This window comes from Salvelinus namaycush, chromosome 8, assembly GCF_016432855.1.
Source record: "Salvelinus namaycush isolate Seneca chromosome 8, SaNama_1.0, whole genome shotgun sequence".
NCBI classification, from domain to species: domain Eukaryota; kingdom Metazoa; phylum Chordata; class Actinopteri; order Salmoniformes; family Salmonidae; genus Salvelinus; species Salvelinus namaycush.
In genome coordinates, this window is record NC_052314.1 from 10,836,106 (window position 1) to 10,850,929 (window position 14,824).

The 14,824-nt window shown below is 43.4% G+C and overlaps 1 protein-coding gene across 1 annotated transcript in view; it reads left to right on the forward strand.

Moving 5' to 3' along the window:
• Positions 1–14,824, forward strand: part of LOC120052381 (calcium-dependent secretion activator 2-like) — a 245,685-nt gene that overhangs the window by 197,388 nt on the left and 33,473 nt on the right. Inside the window, exons 23-26 of the mRNA XM_038999251.1 lie at positions 284–358; positions 1,394–1,477; positions 1,608–1,640; positions 9,425–9,532. Coding sequence (XP_038855179.1) covers positions 284–358; positions 1,394–1,477; positions 1,608–1,640; positions 9,425–9,532 — 300 coding nt within the window. The remainder of the gene's footprint in view (positions 1–283; positions 359–1,393; positions 1,478–1,607; positions 1,641–9,424; positions 9,533–14,824) is intronic.

Below are 14,824 nucleotides of genomic sequence, written 5' to 3' on the forward strand. Positions count from 1 at the left end.
CTCTAATTGTGGGGAAGCACAAAAAGTATCCTTCGAATTCCTTTGCCTTCCAATGAGAGCGGGAATGCCATTCAGCCACATAATGGCCCTATTAGCTGCTTAACTCACCGGTGCTACATGGGAAGATTTTCTCTGCTGAATGTTTTGGGTAGGGAGTCAGGGTAGAGAGAGAGAGTGTGTGCGTGCGTGCTCGTTCGTGCATGCCAAAATGAAGGAATCATTTTTACCTTATCTCCCTCACCATAGATCTTAAAACTGTTTGTTTGTCTCCCTACCCCCTCAGCAACAGTACCATTCGAAAATCGATGTCCTGATCGATGATGCGTTTAAAGACATGATTTCCTCCATGGTCACAAAGGTATGTTACTGCACATCCTATACAGACCCAATGACTACATCCTGCATAGTGTTGCAAAGCTACCAGTAATTTACCAGAGTTACTGTAATCTTCAGTCATTTTGGAGTATTAGCTGAAAATCTATGGCAATCTATCATAACTGTTGGTAATTTATACTTGAATAACATTATTATATATTTGTTTTATATAGTAATCATTTATCATATTTGTGTCCATATTGTCCATTAGTTTCTAGTAGATAAACCATATGGTTCAATAGAAAATAGCCTAATTAATGAAAAATTAACTCTTCAAAAATGTACTTTTTTCACAACTGCCACCAGTTTGACATTAAAACATTAACAACAAATACATATTGACATAGTCATATAAATACAGGTTTGTACAAAAACAATTATATATATATAAAGTATATAAAGTCTATTTCATGCTGAAACCCTCATATTAAACACCAATGGTAGTCACTAAATTGATGGTTTATATTTAGGTTAATGTTTTACAGCTTTGTCATACAAATTTAAATTTTTTAAACCTTATTTAATAATTTCATATATTTTACATGTGACAAGGCCACACCGAGGGCAAGAGATTATTACAGACATCTGTGATTCTCTGAAGTATCTAAAAGGGCCACTAGATGTATTGTGATAGATTTCATAAAATCCTTGAAAGATACCAAAATAGATACCTGGTAGTTTACTGGTAAACTTTAAAAGTTTCCAGTAATATACCCTCCCTTTGCAACCCTAATCCTGCATATAGATACTGTATATTTCAGCCCTTCTCCACCTCAAATCCAATGCCTATTTGATTAAGAAACACTTTTTTAGTAAAATAGAACTAAGGTGTGATATAATCCAGTCACACCTGCTAATTGTTCTCATATTCTATGCAAAATATGATAGAATATGTTATAACCAAAAGAAGAGCGGAACGCATACAATAAAAAATGTGAAGAGAAGAAAGTCATTCATACTCCACCTTCTTTTTACAAATGGCAACTAACATGTCTGATTTTCTTGTTTCCCCTGGTAGTTTGCTGGAGTTTTAGACGGTGTTCTCGCCAAACTCTCCAGATATGACGAAGGGACATTCTTTTCCTCTATCCTATCTTTCACGGTAAGCTTTTTTGTTCCACTCCAGAGAATGCGGACCCTTTGCATTCAGTCCTTAGAAAAGCAACATGTCATTTGTTGTAACCGAATCTGCTCAGTTGAACTTTTTTTTGTATCTTTCCTTTGCCTCAAAGGTGAAAGCAGCTGCCAAGTATGTGGATGTGCCTGTGAGTATTATTTCTCCTTCATTTCTAACAATGTCTTACTTGCTCATATGAACATGTTTGTTTGCACACATATTTCTGTCTCAAAAAGAAAAGCTTTCTGAAGAAAGCTGGCATTGAGCAAGATCATATTTGTTAGATGTTTATCATCAGACGCTGATGTTAAATGTGGGTGAAATATTTGAACATTTTGCCTTGAAGCACCGTTGTGTCAGAGTATTTGAGGTTGTGATGGCGTGCAGGGCTAATTATTGGCACCGTTGGCTAATGAAAACGTTTTTTGAGCGATTTGCCATGGTGTCGGTCATGGGCGGTCACTACATGCCGCAATTCATAACACTATTGAGCGACAGCACCATGGCAGGAAGCAGGAGCTCAATAAGCCGACAGAAAGATGAGGAAGCCCTCTAATTACCCAAAGAGAGACGCAATGACACATCCTGAATTACGGGGGCCCAGGGGGATCTCAGACCCCCTAAATGCAACAAAGTCAAACTTTGGGGGGGTGACTTGAAATAATGCTAATTTAATAATTATCCTATTTGTTTAAAATGCCATTTGTACTGCTAGAGTGGTAAATATGTTTCTGTGTGGCTGCACTTGTCATCCTGGGACAGTCTCGCATCTCAGACCCTTTTCAGGTGTCCCAGCTTTTCTTACTACAAAAAAGGTAAAAGTGTAGACCCAATGACAATTACAGAATGTCATTACACTTTTTAGTGTTTTGTAACAGATATCTCTTTCCATTCATCCAATGGCGCGAGTGCACAGTACACTGTTTGGGTGCTGGAATTATTCATTCATTTTAAAATGTCACGTATAATTTGCACTCTGGACAGGCACATTCTGCCGACTCTCCATTGGTCAGGGATTGCAAGGCTAAGTCTCTGATTCACTAAATGTGAAAGCAGGGCCAGGGTGTCATTACTTGGTGAGTTTAGCCACTTCATTATGACATACTTTTGTTCTTAAGCCATCAAAAGGTTTGCCCTGGTGGTCTAGTGGTAAGGATTCAGTCCACTCACCAGTAGGCAGCTCTCCATTTCTGGTTAGGGAGGCCTGTTTCGACCCACAAATCCAACTTTTAACCCAAAGCAAGAGGTGGTTTCACTCTATCATAACCAAGCACACTCTGACACCCTTTTCAGCATCCATGAGTGGGACTGTTGATAAAGCCAGCCAAGCCTTTGTCCTTCTCTTCAAACCTCCCCCTCCCGCCTGTCCTTGACTCAGCGAATCCCACGTGTCCCATTGACACTGGTTCCCAGAGCTCTGAGCCTGCCAAATCTGCTCTCCTCCTCCTTCTCCCTTCACCTGAAATTATAATGTAACCACCTTGCGCTTTTGTGTGGAGGGAACCGAAAGCTGTTAAGCCCCTCTTACAGGTGAGCTAAAGAGATGGGAGAGTGGAGGAGGGTTGTGTCGCTAGGGCATTTAGCAGAACACTCTTTTGGATCCTTGTCACGAAAGGTTAAGATCCCTCCCACACACACACACACAACTAGCTGCACCTGGGGGAAACAGATCCAGGGCAGGAAACCAGACTGGCAGCAATGTATAATTAGCAGCAATCCCTCTCTCTCGCTCTTCTTTTCTCCACAGCTTTCAGCGCTTATCCCCCTCAGGTTAACCAGTCATTGCTGCCCCACACCACCACCACTACTACACCAACACCACTACACCACCAACACCACTACACCAACACCACTACACCAACACCACTAAACCACCACCACTACACCACCACCACTAAACCACCACCCCACCACTACTACACAACCACCACTAAACTACCACCACCACCCCAACACTACTACACCACCACTACTACACCACCACTACTACACCACCACCACTAAACCACCACCACCCCACCACTACTACACCACAACTACTACACCACCACTACACCACCACCACTAAACCACCACCACCACCACCACCCCACCACTACTACACCACCACTACTACACCACCACCACTAAACCACCACCACCCCACCACTACTACACCACAACTACTACACCACCACTACACCACCACCACTAAACCACCACCACCACCACCACCCCACCACTACTACACCACCACCACTAAACCACCACCACCACCCCACCACTACTACACCACCACCACTACACCACCACCACTACACCACCACTACTACACCACCACCACCACTACTACACCACCACTACTACACCACCACTACTACACCACCACTACTACACCACCACTACTACACCACCACTACTACACCACCACTACACCACCACCACTACACCACCACCACCACCACTACACCACCACCACTACACCACCACTACTACACCACCACTACTACACCACCACTACTACACCACCACTACTACACCACCACTACTACACCACCACTACACCACCACCACTACACCACCACCACCACCACCCCGCCACTACTACACCACCACTACTACACCACCACTACACCACCACCACTACACCACCACCACTACACCACCACCACCACCCCGCCACTACTACACCACCACCACTACTACACCACCACCACCACTACTACACCACCACCACCACTACTACACCACCACTACTACACCACCACTACTACACCACCACCACTAAACCACCACCCCACCACATATGTACATTTTAGTCATTTAGCAGACGCTCTTATCCAGAGCGCCTTACAGTTATTGCATTCATCTTAAGATAGCTAGGTGAGACAACCACATATCACAGTCAAAGCAAGTACATTTTTCCTCAAAGTAGTTATCAGTAGAGTCAACTCCACCATCACCTCTGGCAATTCCACCACCAACTCCACCACCACCTCCGGCAACTCCTTTACCACCACACACACCTTTTTCCATCTGCCTCCTTTTGACATAATTTGATTTCACACTAGATTGTTGACAGTCTGGAATAGCCTGTGTGTGTGGTTGTGTGTCTAGCATGTTTGGCTACAAGTCAAGTACAGAACTGAGGCTCATTCTTTGAAAGAGGGCAGAGCGTGACAGAGGGCGGCCCGTGTGTATTCTGTTTTGGCCCCAATCTGGAGTGTAGTTATGTTGGAACCTGGTCCATGCCTCCATCTCTTTCTCTATACCTCCATATTTTTCCATGCCTCCATCTTTCTCCATCTCTTTCTCCATCTCCTCCTCCATGTCTCCATCTCTTTCTCTATCGTTCTCTATGCCTTCATCTCTTTCTCCATCTCTTTCTCTATGCCTTCATCTCTTTCTCCATCTCTTTCTCCATGCCTCCATCTCTTTCTCCAAAACGTCCCTTTTTCAGGACCCTGTCTTTCAAAGATAATTCGTAAAATCCAAATAACTTCACAGATCTTCATTGTAAAGGGTTTAAACACTGTTTCCCATGCTTGTTCAATGAACCATAAGCAATTAATGAACATGCACCTGTGGAACGGTCGTTAAGACACTAAAAGCCTACAGACGGTAGGCAGTTATGGTCACAGTTATGAAAACTTAGGCCACTAAAGAGTCCTTTCTACTGACTCTGAAAAACACCAAAGAAAGATGCCCAGGGTCCCAGCTCATCTGCGTGAACGTGCCTTAGGCATGCTGCATGAAGGCATGAGGACTGCAGATGTGGCCAGGGCAATAAATTGCAATGTCCATAGTGTGAGACGCCTAAGACAGCGCTACAAGGAGACAGGATGGACAGCTGATCGTCCTTGCATTGGCAAACCATGTGTAACAACACCTGCACAGGATCGGTACATCCGAACATCACACCTACGGGACAGGTACAGGATGGCAACACCAACTGCCCGAGTTACACCAGGAATGCACAATCCAAACCCACCGTCGCTGGACCAGACAGGACTGGCAAAAAGTGCTCTTCACTGACGAGTCACGGTTTTGTCTCACCAGGGGCGATGGTCGGATTCACGTTTATCGTTGAAGGAATGAATGTTACACCGAGGCCTGTACTCTGGAGCGGGACTGGCAAATCTAGTGCAGTCCATGAGGAGGAGATGTACTGCAATACTTAATGCAGCTGGTGGCCTCACCAGATACTGACTGTTACTTTTAGATTTTGACCCCCCCCCCCTTTGTTCAGGGACCCATTATTCCATTTCTGTTAGTCACATGTCTGTGGAAGTTGTTCAGTTTATGTCTCAGTTGTTGAATCTTGTTATTTTCATACAAATATTTACACATGTTAAGTTTGCTGAAAATAAACGCAGTTGACAGTGAGAGGACGTTTCTTATTTTGCTGAGTTTATTTCTCCATGCCTCCATCTCTTTCTCTACAGTATCTCTTTCTCCATGCCTTCATCTCTTTCTCTACAGTATCTCTTTCTCCATGCCTTCATCTCTTTCTCTACAGTATCTCTTTCTCCATGCCTTCATCTCTTTCTCTACAGTATCTCTTTCTCTATGCCTCCATCTCTTTCTCTACAGTATCTCTTTCTCCATCTATTTCTACATGCCTCTGAGAGGGCTCTGCCTTGGGGGTTTTGAGGTGGTGTGGTGGGGGGATTGAAGCCACTGTGACAACAGGAACAGTGATATATTGCCAACGATCCTGACATACACACACACACACACACACACACACACACACACACACACACAAACACCCCCCGCCATCCCACACACACACACACACACACACACACACACACACACACACACACACACACACACACACACACACACAAACACCCCCCGCCATCCCACACACACACACACAGACCCACACAAACACACCACCCCACCTTACACACACACACACACACACGCACGCACACACACACCACCCCACACCTGTCCAATCCATACTGTCACTCACTGCGGCTCAGGAACTGGTGGATTAAACGTCTCCACCCACTGGATTACAGTTTCCTGACAGGCCTGTCAATCATCAGACCCAACCCCCCCCTGACCCTAACCCCACAGCTCACCCCCCCTCACCCTAACATCCCTGTAGCAGAGTCCCCCTTACTGTACTTTAACCCCATGACACTGAGGTGCACGTCATCAAACGTCCATATGAATTATTGGGAACTGCATGTAACCTTCGATTGAATACATTCATGTCACTTTGTATTATATCATTTTATATTAAATAAATGTCTTTATGAGAAACACATTTCTCCACTTGGTATTGATAGGTTATTTTCTCCATGCCTCCATCTCATTCTCCATCTCTTTCTCCATACCTCCATCTCATTCTCCCTCTTTCTCCATACCTCCATCTCATTCTCCCTCTTTCTCCATACCTCCATCTCATTCTCCCTCTTTCTCCATACCTCCATCTCATTCTCCATCTCTTTCTCCATACCTCCATCTCTTTCTCCATGCCTCCATCTCTTTCTCCATGCCTCCATCTTTCTCCATGCCTCCATCTTTCTCCATGCCTCCATCTTTCTCCATGCCTCCATCTTTCTCCATGCCTCCATCTCTTTCTCCATGCCTCCATCTCTTTCTCCATGCCTCCATCTCTTTCTCCATGCCTCCATCTCTTTCTCCATGCCTCCATCTCTTTCTCCATGCCTCCATTTCTTTCTCCATGCCTCCATCTCATTCTCCATGCCTCCATCTCTTTCTCCATCTCTTTCTCCATGCCTCCATCTCATTCTCCATCTCTTTCTCCATACCTCCATCTCTTTCTCCATGCCTCCATCTCATTCTCCATCTCTTTCTCCATACCTCCATCTCTTTCTCCATGCCGTCATCTCATTCTCCATCTCTTTCTCCATCTCTTTCTCCATGCCTCTATCTCTTTCTCCGTGCCTCCCTGTCACACTGCTTTGTCACCTTGTCACTGAAGAAGAGAGAGAGGGGAAGAGGGTGGGGGAAAGAGAGTAATGGAGAGGGCTCTGCCTTGGAGGTGGCGGGGATTGATGCCCTTGTGACAACAGAGACAGTGATATATTGCCAATGATCCTGACATACACACACACCACCCCACACACACACACACAAACACCCCCCGCCATCCCACACACACACACACACACACACACACAGACCCACACAAACACAAACACAAACACACCACCCCACCTTACACACACACGCACGCACACACACACCACCCCACACCTGTCCAATCCATACTGTCACTCACTGCAGCTCAGGAGGTGGTGGATTCAAAGTCTCCACCCACTGGATTACAGTTTCCTGACAGGCCTGTCAATCATCTGACCCAACCCCCCTGACCCTAACCCCACAGCTCACCCCTCCTCACCCTAACATCCCTGTAGCAGAGTCCCCCTTACTGAACTTTAACCCCATGACACTGAGGTGCACGTCATCAAACGTCCATATGAATTATTGGGAACTGCATGTCACGTTGTATATAATTTTATATTAAATGTCTTTGAGAAACACATTTCTACACTTTGTATTAATGCGTTATTTTATGCATTTAGGAACAGCATGGATAAAAAAATATATATTTTTACTGCATGATCCATAAAGAAGCTCTACCCATCGTTCCAGGTTTATTTTGGTAGTATTTGTATAATAGAGGTAATATGTTGGGGGAAATATGAGAGTCAGAGTTTATTTTGAACACATTTTAGAATGGCTGTTATGCTGCTAGGCAACTAACACTGAGACATTCAGTCAAGCACAATGAGTTCAGTTACGTGGCAATGAGTGAACAACATCTTTCTTTGAAATATACAGGATATCAAGATGCTTTCCTGGTTTGAAATGAGTTGTATTTGTGCAGCGTTTGATTTAAGTTTTTATTGAACCGGTGATTGATTGTCTCATAATATGTGATTATTTTACATTGGTTATGGCTTATCAGTGTAGGGCCATGAAATTAATTAGAATTACCTCTTATGAAGTTCACACACATCCTGACTGTGACCTAGACGGTGGGTGATGACTACGCCAAGTTTGAAATGTGTTATTTTTAGAGTAATTACACAACAGTGAGTCAGGGTCACAACCACTTCTGACTCATCAGGGTCATTTCCATCACGTCCGAGTCACCTCCGTTATGGCAGCGTCACCTCCGTTACGTCAATGCACCTGTTTACATGCTCCCAGCTCTAATGACTACCTCAACCTAAGGTAAGGAAGGCCACACACACACAAAGGCCTATCACCCCAGTGTGTCAGTTACCCACCTTACTCTTCAGTTGCTATAATGACAGTTTGTAATCACAGTCCTCTCTTCCGTCTCTCTGGAAAAACATCAGGAGAAGGGGTTTTCCGCGTCGATTTTTTTTAATCGGCACATAGCTCTGTTTCCTTGTTTTCCACAGGGGAGTTGGCGTGCCGTGTTCAGAACCGTAGCAGGACATCAGGCCCTGGGGGCCATCTAAGGCCCTGTGAAATGGGTGTGAAAGATGTCAAAGCAATTACAATAGCATTACAGTGTAATCTCCCACTGACACAGAGAGTGTGAATGGAAGAGGTCTAACCCTCTTTTCTGGCGAAACGATTGCATTGACATTCACTAAATGTTTAGCTGGTAACAGCTCCACCGCTTGTTATTCTGACAATGGTGTGTGTGGTGTGGTGTGGTGTGTGTTTTGTGTTTTTATTTATTTTTTATTTTTTACATGTCTCGAAGAGAAGGGGATTTTTAGCATGCAACAGTTAAAATTCAGTGTCCATGTTTTCCATCGAAAATAAAACGTAAGTTAATGAATATGGACCTTCTCTGATGAATTGTTAAGGACTAATACTGTCTTTCTCAACTGAACTTACCTATTACTCTTCCCTGTGTTTAATCCTATCTTCCTCCTTGTGTTTTTCCATCTCTTCCCTTCTCCCTCTCTCTCTCTCTGCTCTCAGAAGCCAGGGATGGACCTGGCTGATACCTATATAACGTTTGTGCGGCAGAACCAGGACATTCTGCGAGATCGCGTCAACGAGGAGATGTACATTGAGAAGCTGTTTGACGTGAGTGTGTCGACCTTGACGTGGACTCACACTTGCAGCAGATTTTGTCATACAATCACATAGAATAGGTGGATAACTGTCACTCTTACAACACTATGATAAAATCTATAACTGATTAATTTTATTGAAAACAATAGGAATGGGAACCAGTGGACAATATCTCTGTGGGTTGTGATGCCAGTACAGTAAAGATATAGTATCTTAATTTGATCACCCTGCTGCAGGAGAAATTTCCTGCAATGTAGGAAATGTTTAACTTGTAGTGTATTTGACGTTTTGAAAAGGCTTCTGAAGATTGTAGGATCCACAATGAAATTTCAGACTTGATTTTCCCTTACCAAAAATCTTATCAACCCCTACAAAAATGGCCATTAATTATAATCCACATAATAATTTGCATGTCCTGTTGCTGCAGGATTATTTTCCTGCTGTAGCAAACTGGCTCAAAATAAGATCCTACATCTGTATATGAAGGTGTTGCATGAAGATCACAGCATGAAGAAGAAGAAAGACCCACCCACTATCTCCGTATTTCTCATATTCTGAGATGAATCATTGTTAGGTCAAACAGTGTATCTGTGAGAGGTCACAGTGATCTCAGCCTCGTCCCAATAAGGCGACCCTGGAGTTTGTCAGAGATACAATCAATACCGAAATGTGCAAGTGAATACAAAGACTCTCTCTCTCTTTCAATTCATTTCAAGGTGCTTTATTGGCATGGGAAACATATGTTACCATTGCCAAAGCAAGGGAAGTAGATAATATACGAAAATGAAATAAACAATAAAAATGAACATTACACTCACAGAAGTTCCAAAAGAATAAAGACATTTCAAATGTCATATTATGTATATATTATATATACACCGTGTTGTAACGATGTGCAAATGGTTAAAGTACAAAAGGGAAAATAAATAAACATAAATATGGGTTGTATTTACAATGGTGTTTGTTCTTCACTGCCCTTTTCTTGTGGCAACAGGTCACAAATCTTGCTGCTGTGATGGCACACTGTGGTATTTCACCCAGTAGACATGGGAGTTTATCAAAATGTGGTTTGTTTTTGAAATCTTTGTGGATCTGTATAATCTGAGGGAAATATGTGTCTCTAATATGGTCATACATTTGGCAGAAGGTTAGGAAGTGCAGCTCAGTTTCCCCCTTATTTTGTGGGCAGTGTGCACATAGGCAGACCTGGCTCTCAAGAGAAGACAGGCTATGGCGGCCTTTCTCAATAGCAAGGCTGTGCTCACTGAGTCTGTACATAGTCAAAGCTTTCCTTACGTTTGGGTCAGTCACAGTGATCAGATATTCTGCTGCTGTGTACTCTCTGTTTAGGGCCAAATAGCTCTAGTTTGCTCAGTTTTTTTGTTTTCTCATGATTTGGTTGGGTCTAATTGTGTTGCTGTCCTGGGGTTCTGTGGGGTCTGTTTGTGAACAGAGCCCCAGGACCAGCTTGTTTAGGGGACTCTTCTCCAGGTTCATCTCTCTGTAGGTGATGGCTTTGTTATAGAAGGTTTGGGAATCGCTTCCTTTTAGGTGGTTGTAGAATTTAGCAGCTCTTTTCTGGATTTTGATCATTAGCGGGTGTCGCAACATCATGACACGGGTATCGGCCTAATTCTGCTCTGCAGGCATTATTTGGTGTTTTACGTTGTACAAGGAGGACATGTTTGCAGAATTCTGCATGCAGAGTCTCAATTTGGTGTTTGTCCCATTTTGTGAATTCTTGGTTGGTGAGCGGACCCCAGACCTCACAACCATAAAAGGCATTGGGTTCTATAACTGATTCAAGTATTTTTAGCCAGATCCTAATTGGTATGTCAAATTTGATGTTCCTTTTGATGGCATAGAAGGCCCTTCTTGCCTTGTCTCTCAGATCAGTCACAGCTTTGTGGCAGTTACCTGTGGCGCTGATGTTTAGGACGAGGTATGTATAGTTTTTTGTGTCCTCTAGGGCAACGGTGTCTAGATGGAATTTGTATTTCTGGGCCTGGCGACTGGACCTTTTTTGGAACACCATTATTTTGTCTTGCTGAGATTTACTGTCAGGGCCCAGTTCTGGCAGAATCTGTGCAGAAGATCTAGGTGCTGCTGTAGGCCCTCCTTGGTTGGTGACAGAAGCACCAGATCATCAGCAAACAGTAGATATTTGACTTCAGATTCTAGTAGGGTGCTGCAGACTGTTCCAGTGCCCTCGCCAATTCGTTGATATATATGTTGAAGAGGGTGGGGTTTAAGCTGCATTCCTGTCTCACCCCACGGCCCTGTGGGAAGAAATGTTTTTTTATGCCAATTTTAACCACACACTTGTTTGTGTACATGGATTTTATAATGTCGTATGTTTTTCACCCAACACCACTTTCCATCAATTTGTACTGCAGACCCTCTTTCCAAATTGAGTCTTAAGGCTTTTTTGAAATCAACAAAGCATGAGAAGACTTTGCCTTTGTTTTTGGTTTGTTTGTTTGTTTGTCAATTAGGGTGTGCAGGGTACATATGTGGCCTGTCGTATGATAATTTGGTAAAAAGCTCATTTGGAATTTGCTAAGTACATTGTTTTCACTGAGAAAATGTACGAGTCTACTGTTAATGATAATGCAGAGGATTTTCCCAAGGTTGCTGTTGATGCATATCCCACGGTAGTTATTGTGGTCAAATTTGTCTCCGCTTTTGTGGATTGGGGTGATCAGTCCTTGGTTCCAAATATTGGGGAAGATGCCAGAGCTAAGGATGATGTTAAAGAGTTTAAGTATACCCAATTGGAATTTGTTGTCTGTATATTTTATCATTTCATTGAGGATACCATCAACACCACAGGCCTTTTTGGGTTGGAGGGTTTTTATTTTGTCCTGTAGTTCATTCAAGGTAATTGGATAATCAGGTGGGTTCTGGTAGTCTTTAATAGTTGATTCTAATATTTGTATTTGATCATGTATATGTTTTTGCTGTGTGTGCTTTTTTATAGAGCCAAAAAGATTGGAGAAGTGGTTTACCCATACATCTCCATTTTGGATAGATAATTCTTAGTGTTTTCCAATTTTCCCAGAAGTGGTTATAGTCTATGGATGCTTCAATTACATTGAGCTGATTTCTGACGTGCTGTTCCTTCTTTTTCCGTACTGTATTTCTTTATTGTTTTAGTGATTCGCCATATTCAGGTTTTCTGGGTCTCCATGTTTTTGGTTGGACAGGTTTCTCAATTTCTTTCTTAGGTTTTTGCATTCTTCATCAAACCATTTGTCGTCATTGTTCATTTTCTTCAGTTTTCTGTTTGACATTTTTAGATTTGAGAGGTCAAATATACTGTTTAGATTTTCTACTGCCAAGTTTACACCTTCACTATTACAGTGGAACGTTTTGTCCAGGAAGTTGTCTAAAAGGGATTGAATTTGTTGTTGCCTAATTGTTTTTTTGGTAGGTTTCCAAACTACGTTCCTTCCATCTATAGCATTTCTTAATATTATTCAGTTCCTTTGGCTTTGATGCCTCATGATTGATCATAGCTCTGTTCAAGTAGACTGTGATTTTGCAGTGATCTGATAGGGGTGTCAGTGGGCTGACTGTGAATACTCTGAGAGACTCTGGGTTGAGGTCAGTGATAAAGTAGTCTACAGTACTACTCCCAAGGGATGAGCTATAGGTGTACCTACCATAGGAGTCCCCTCGAAGCCTACCATTGACTATGTACATACCCAGCGTGCGACAGAGCTGCAGGAGTTGTGACCTGTTTTTGTTGGTTATGTTGTGCCTAGGGGGGCATATGGGGGAGGGAATGCTGTCCCCTCCAGGCAGGTGTTTGTCCCCCTGTGTGCTGAGGGTGTCAGGTTCTTGTCCGGTTCTGGCATTTAGGTCGCCACAGACTAGCACATGTCCCTGGGCCTGTAAATTATTAATTTCCCCATCCAGAATGGAGAAGCTGTCTTCATTAAAGTATGGGGATTCTAGTGGGGGGATATAGGTAGCACACAGGAGGACATTTTTCTCTTTCAAGATAATTTCCTTTTGAATTTCGAGCCAAATGTAACATGTTACTGTTTTGATTAATTTAAGAGTGAGTTAGGTCTGCTCTATAACAAATTAGCATAACCCTTGAGTCCCTTCCCTGTTTCACACCTGGTAGTTTGGTGGATGGGACTACCAGCTCTCTGTAACCAGAGGGCAACCAGTGGGTCCGTCTCCTCCATGTTTCTTGTTGGATGAATGTCTGTATTTCCGGTTCCTGCTCTTCAGGCCTTAGATATTCCAGGATGAGATAGTGAAGGCTTTGTGTTCCATAAAGTGTCCAATGTTATTGGTCCTGTGGTTTGGCCTCAGGCCAGTAAGTGTAAGCAGAGCCTGCTGAGCATCTGGTACATTCCATTGTTTTAGGCTAGTGTAAGAGTGGGGGTTGGGCCTGTTTGCCCACTCACGGCCTGGGCGCATGTGTGACTTCCATGTTGATGCCCTCTTTGCAGGAGTGGAGGGGCATGGGGTGGGCAGGAGGGCCATAGGTCTGATCTGAGGGGGCCTAAATGGGGTGTGGGCATGGTTGACTTGGGGGGTTTGTCGATTGGTTGGGGGTGGGTGTGGATGTGGCTGGTGGTGTTGTGGTCTGGATGTAGGTCCTCTCGGCATGGGTCCTCTATGTATAGGTCCCGGGGTCCCGCAGGTTTGGGAGTGAGTCTCGCTGGTCTGGGTGGGGTGCCTATTGATCTGTAGCTCCTGTGTGAAGTGTTGGGACTGCGTTTGAGAGCGATGTCCTTTAGGGTCCGGGCGAAGGTGGTGTCGTGTCTTTGGCATCATTAAAACTGAAGACTTATTTATCAAATAACTCTCTGTAATTATTATTATGCGATTAAACTCATTAATCATGTAACTGTAATTTACTAGGAAGTCTGGGCACCAAGGAAAATATTCAGATTACAAAGTTATAATTTTCCTAATATAACTTTCAGATATTTTCTGCTCAATTAGTCTTCGAATTAATTAATTATTATTTACCTCACGTTAGTCTCATTCCAAAAGTCGTAAATTGTTGGTTATCTGCACGAACCCAGTCTTCACTATGAGTCATCCATACATCAATTGTCTTAAAATCATTTATTTACTAACTAAGTAATTCACAGAAATGCATAACACAAACAAACAAAGTAGATGGTTACAAAGAAATGATAGCGGATGTGCCCTAGTGAGCTAAACCGGCATGGTGGCTTGTTAGACAAAAGGGGAGTGGGGGTCAGCTGAGAAGTCACTACAGAGTTGATAATTATAACAATTGAAATGCTAATTCTTTGCACATGAATGCTCACT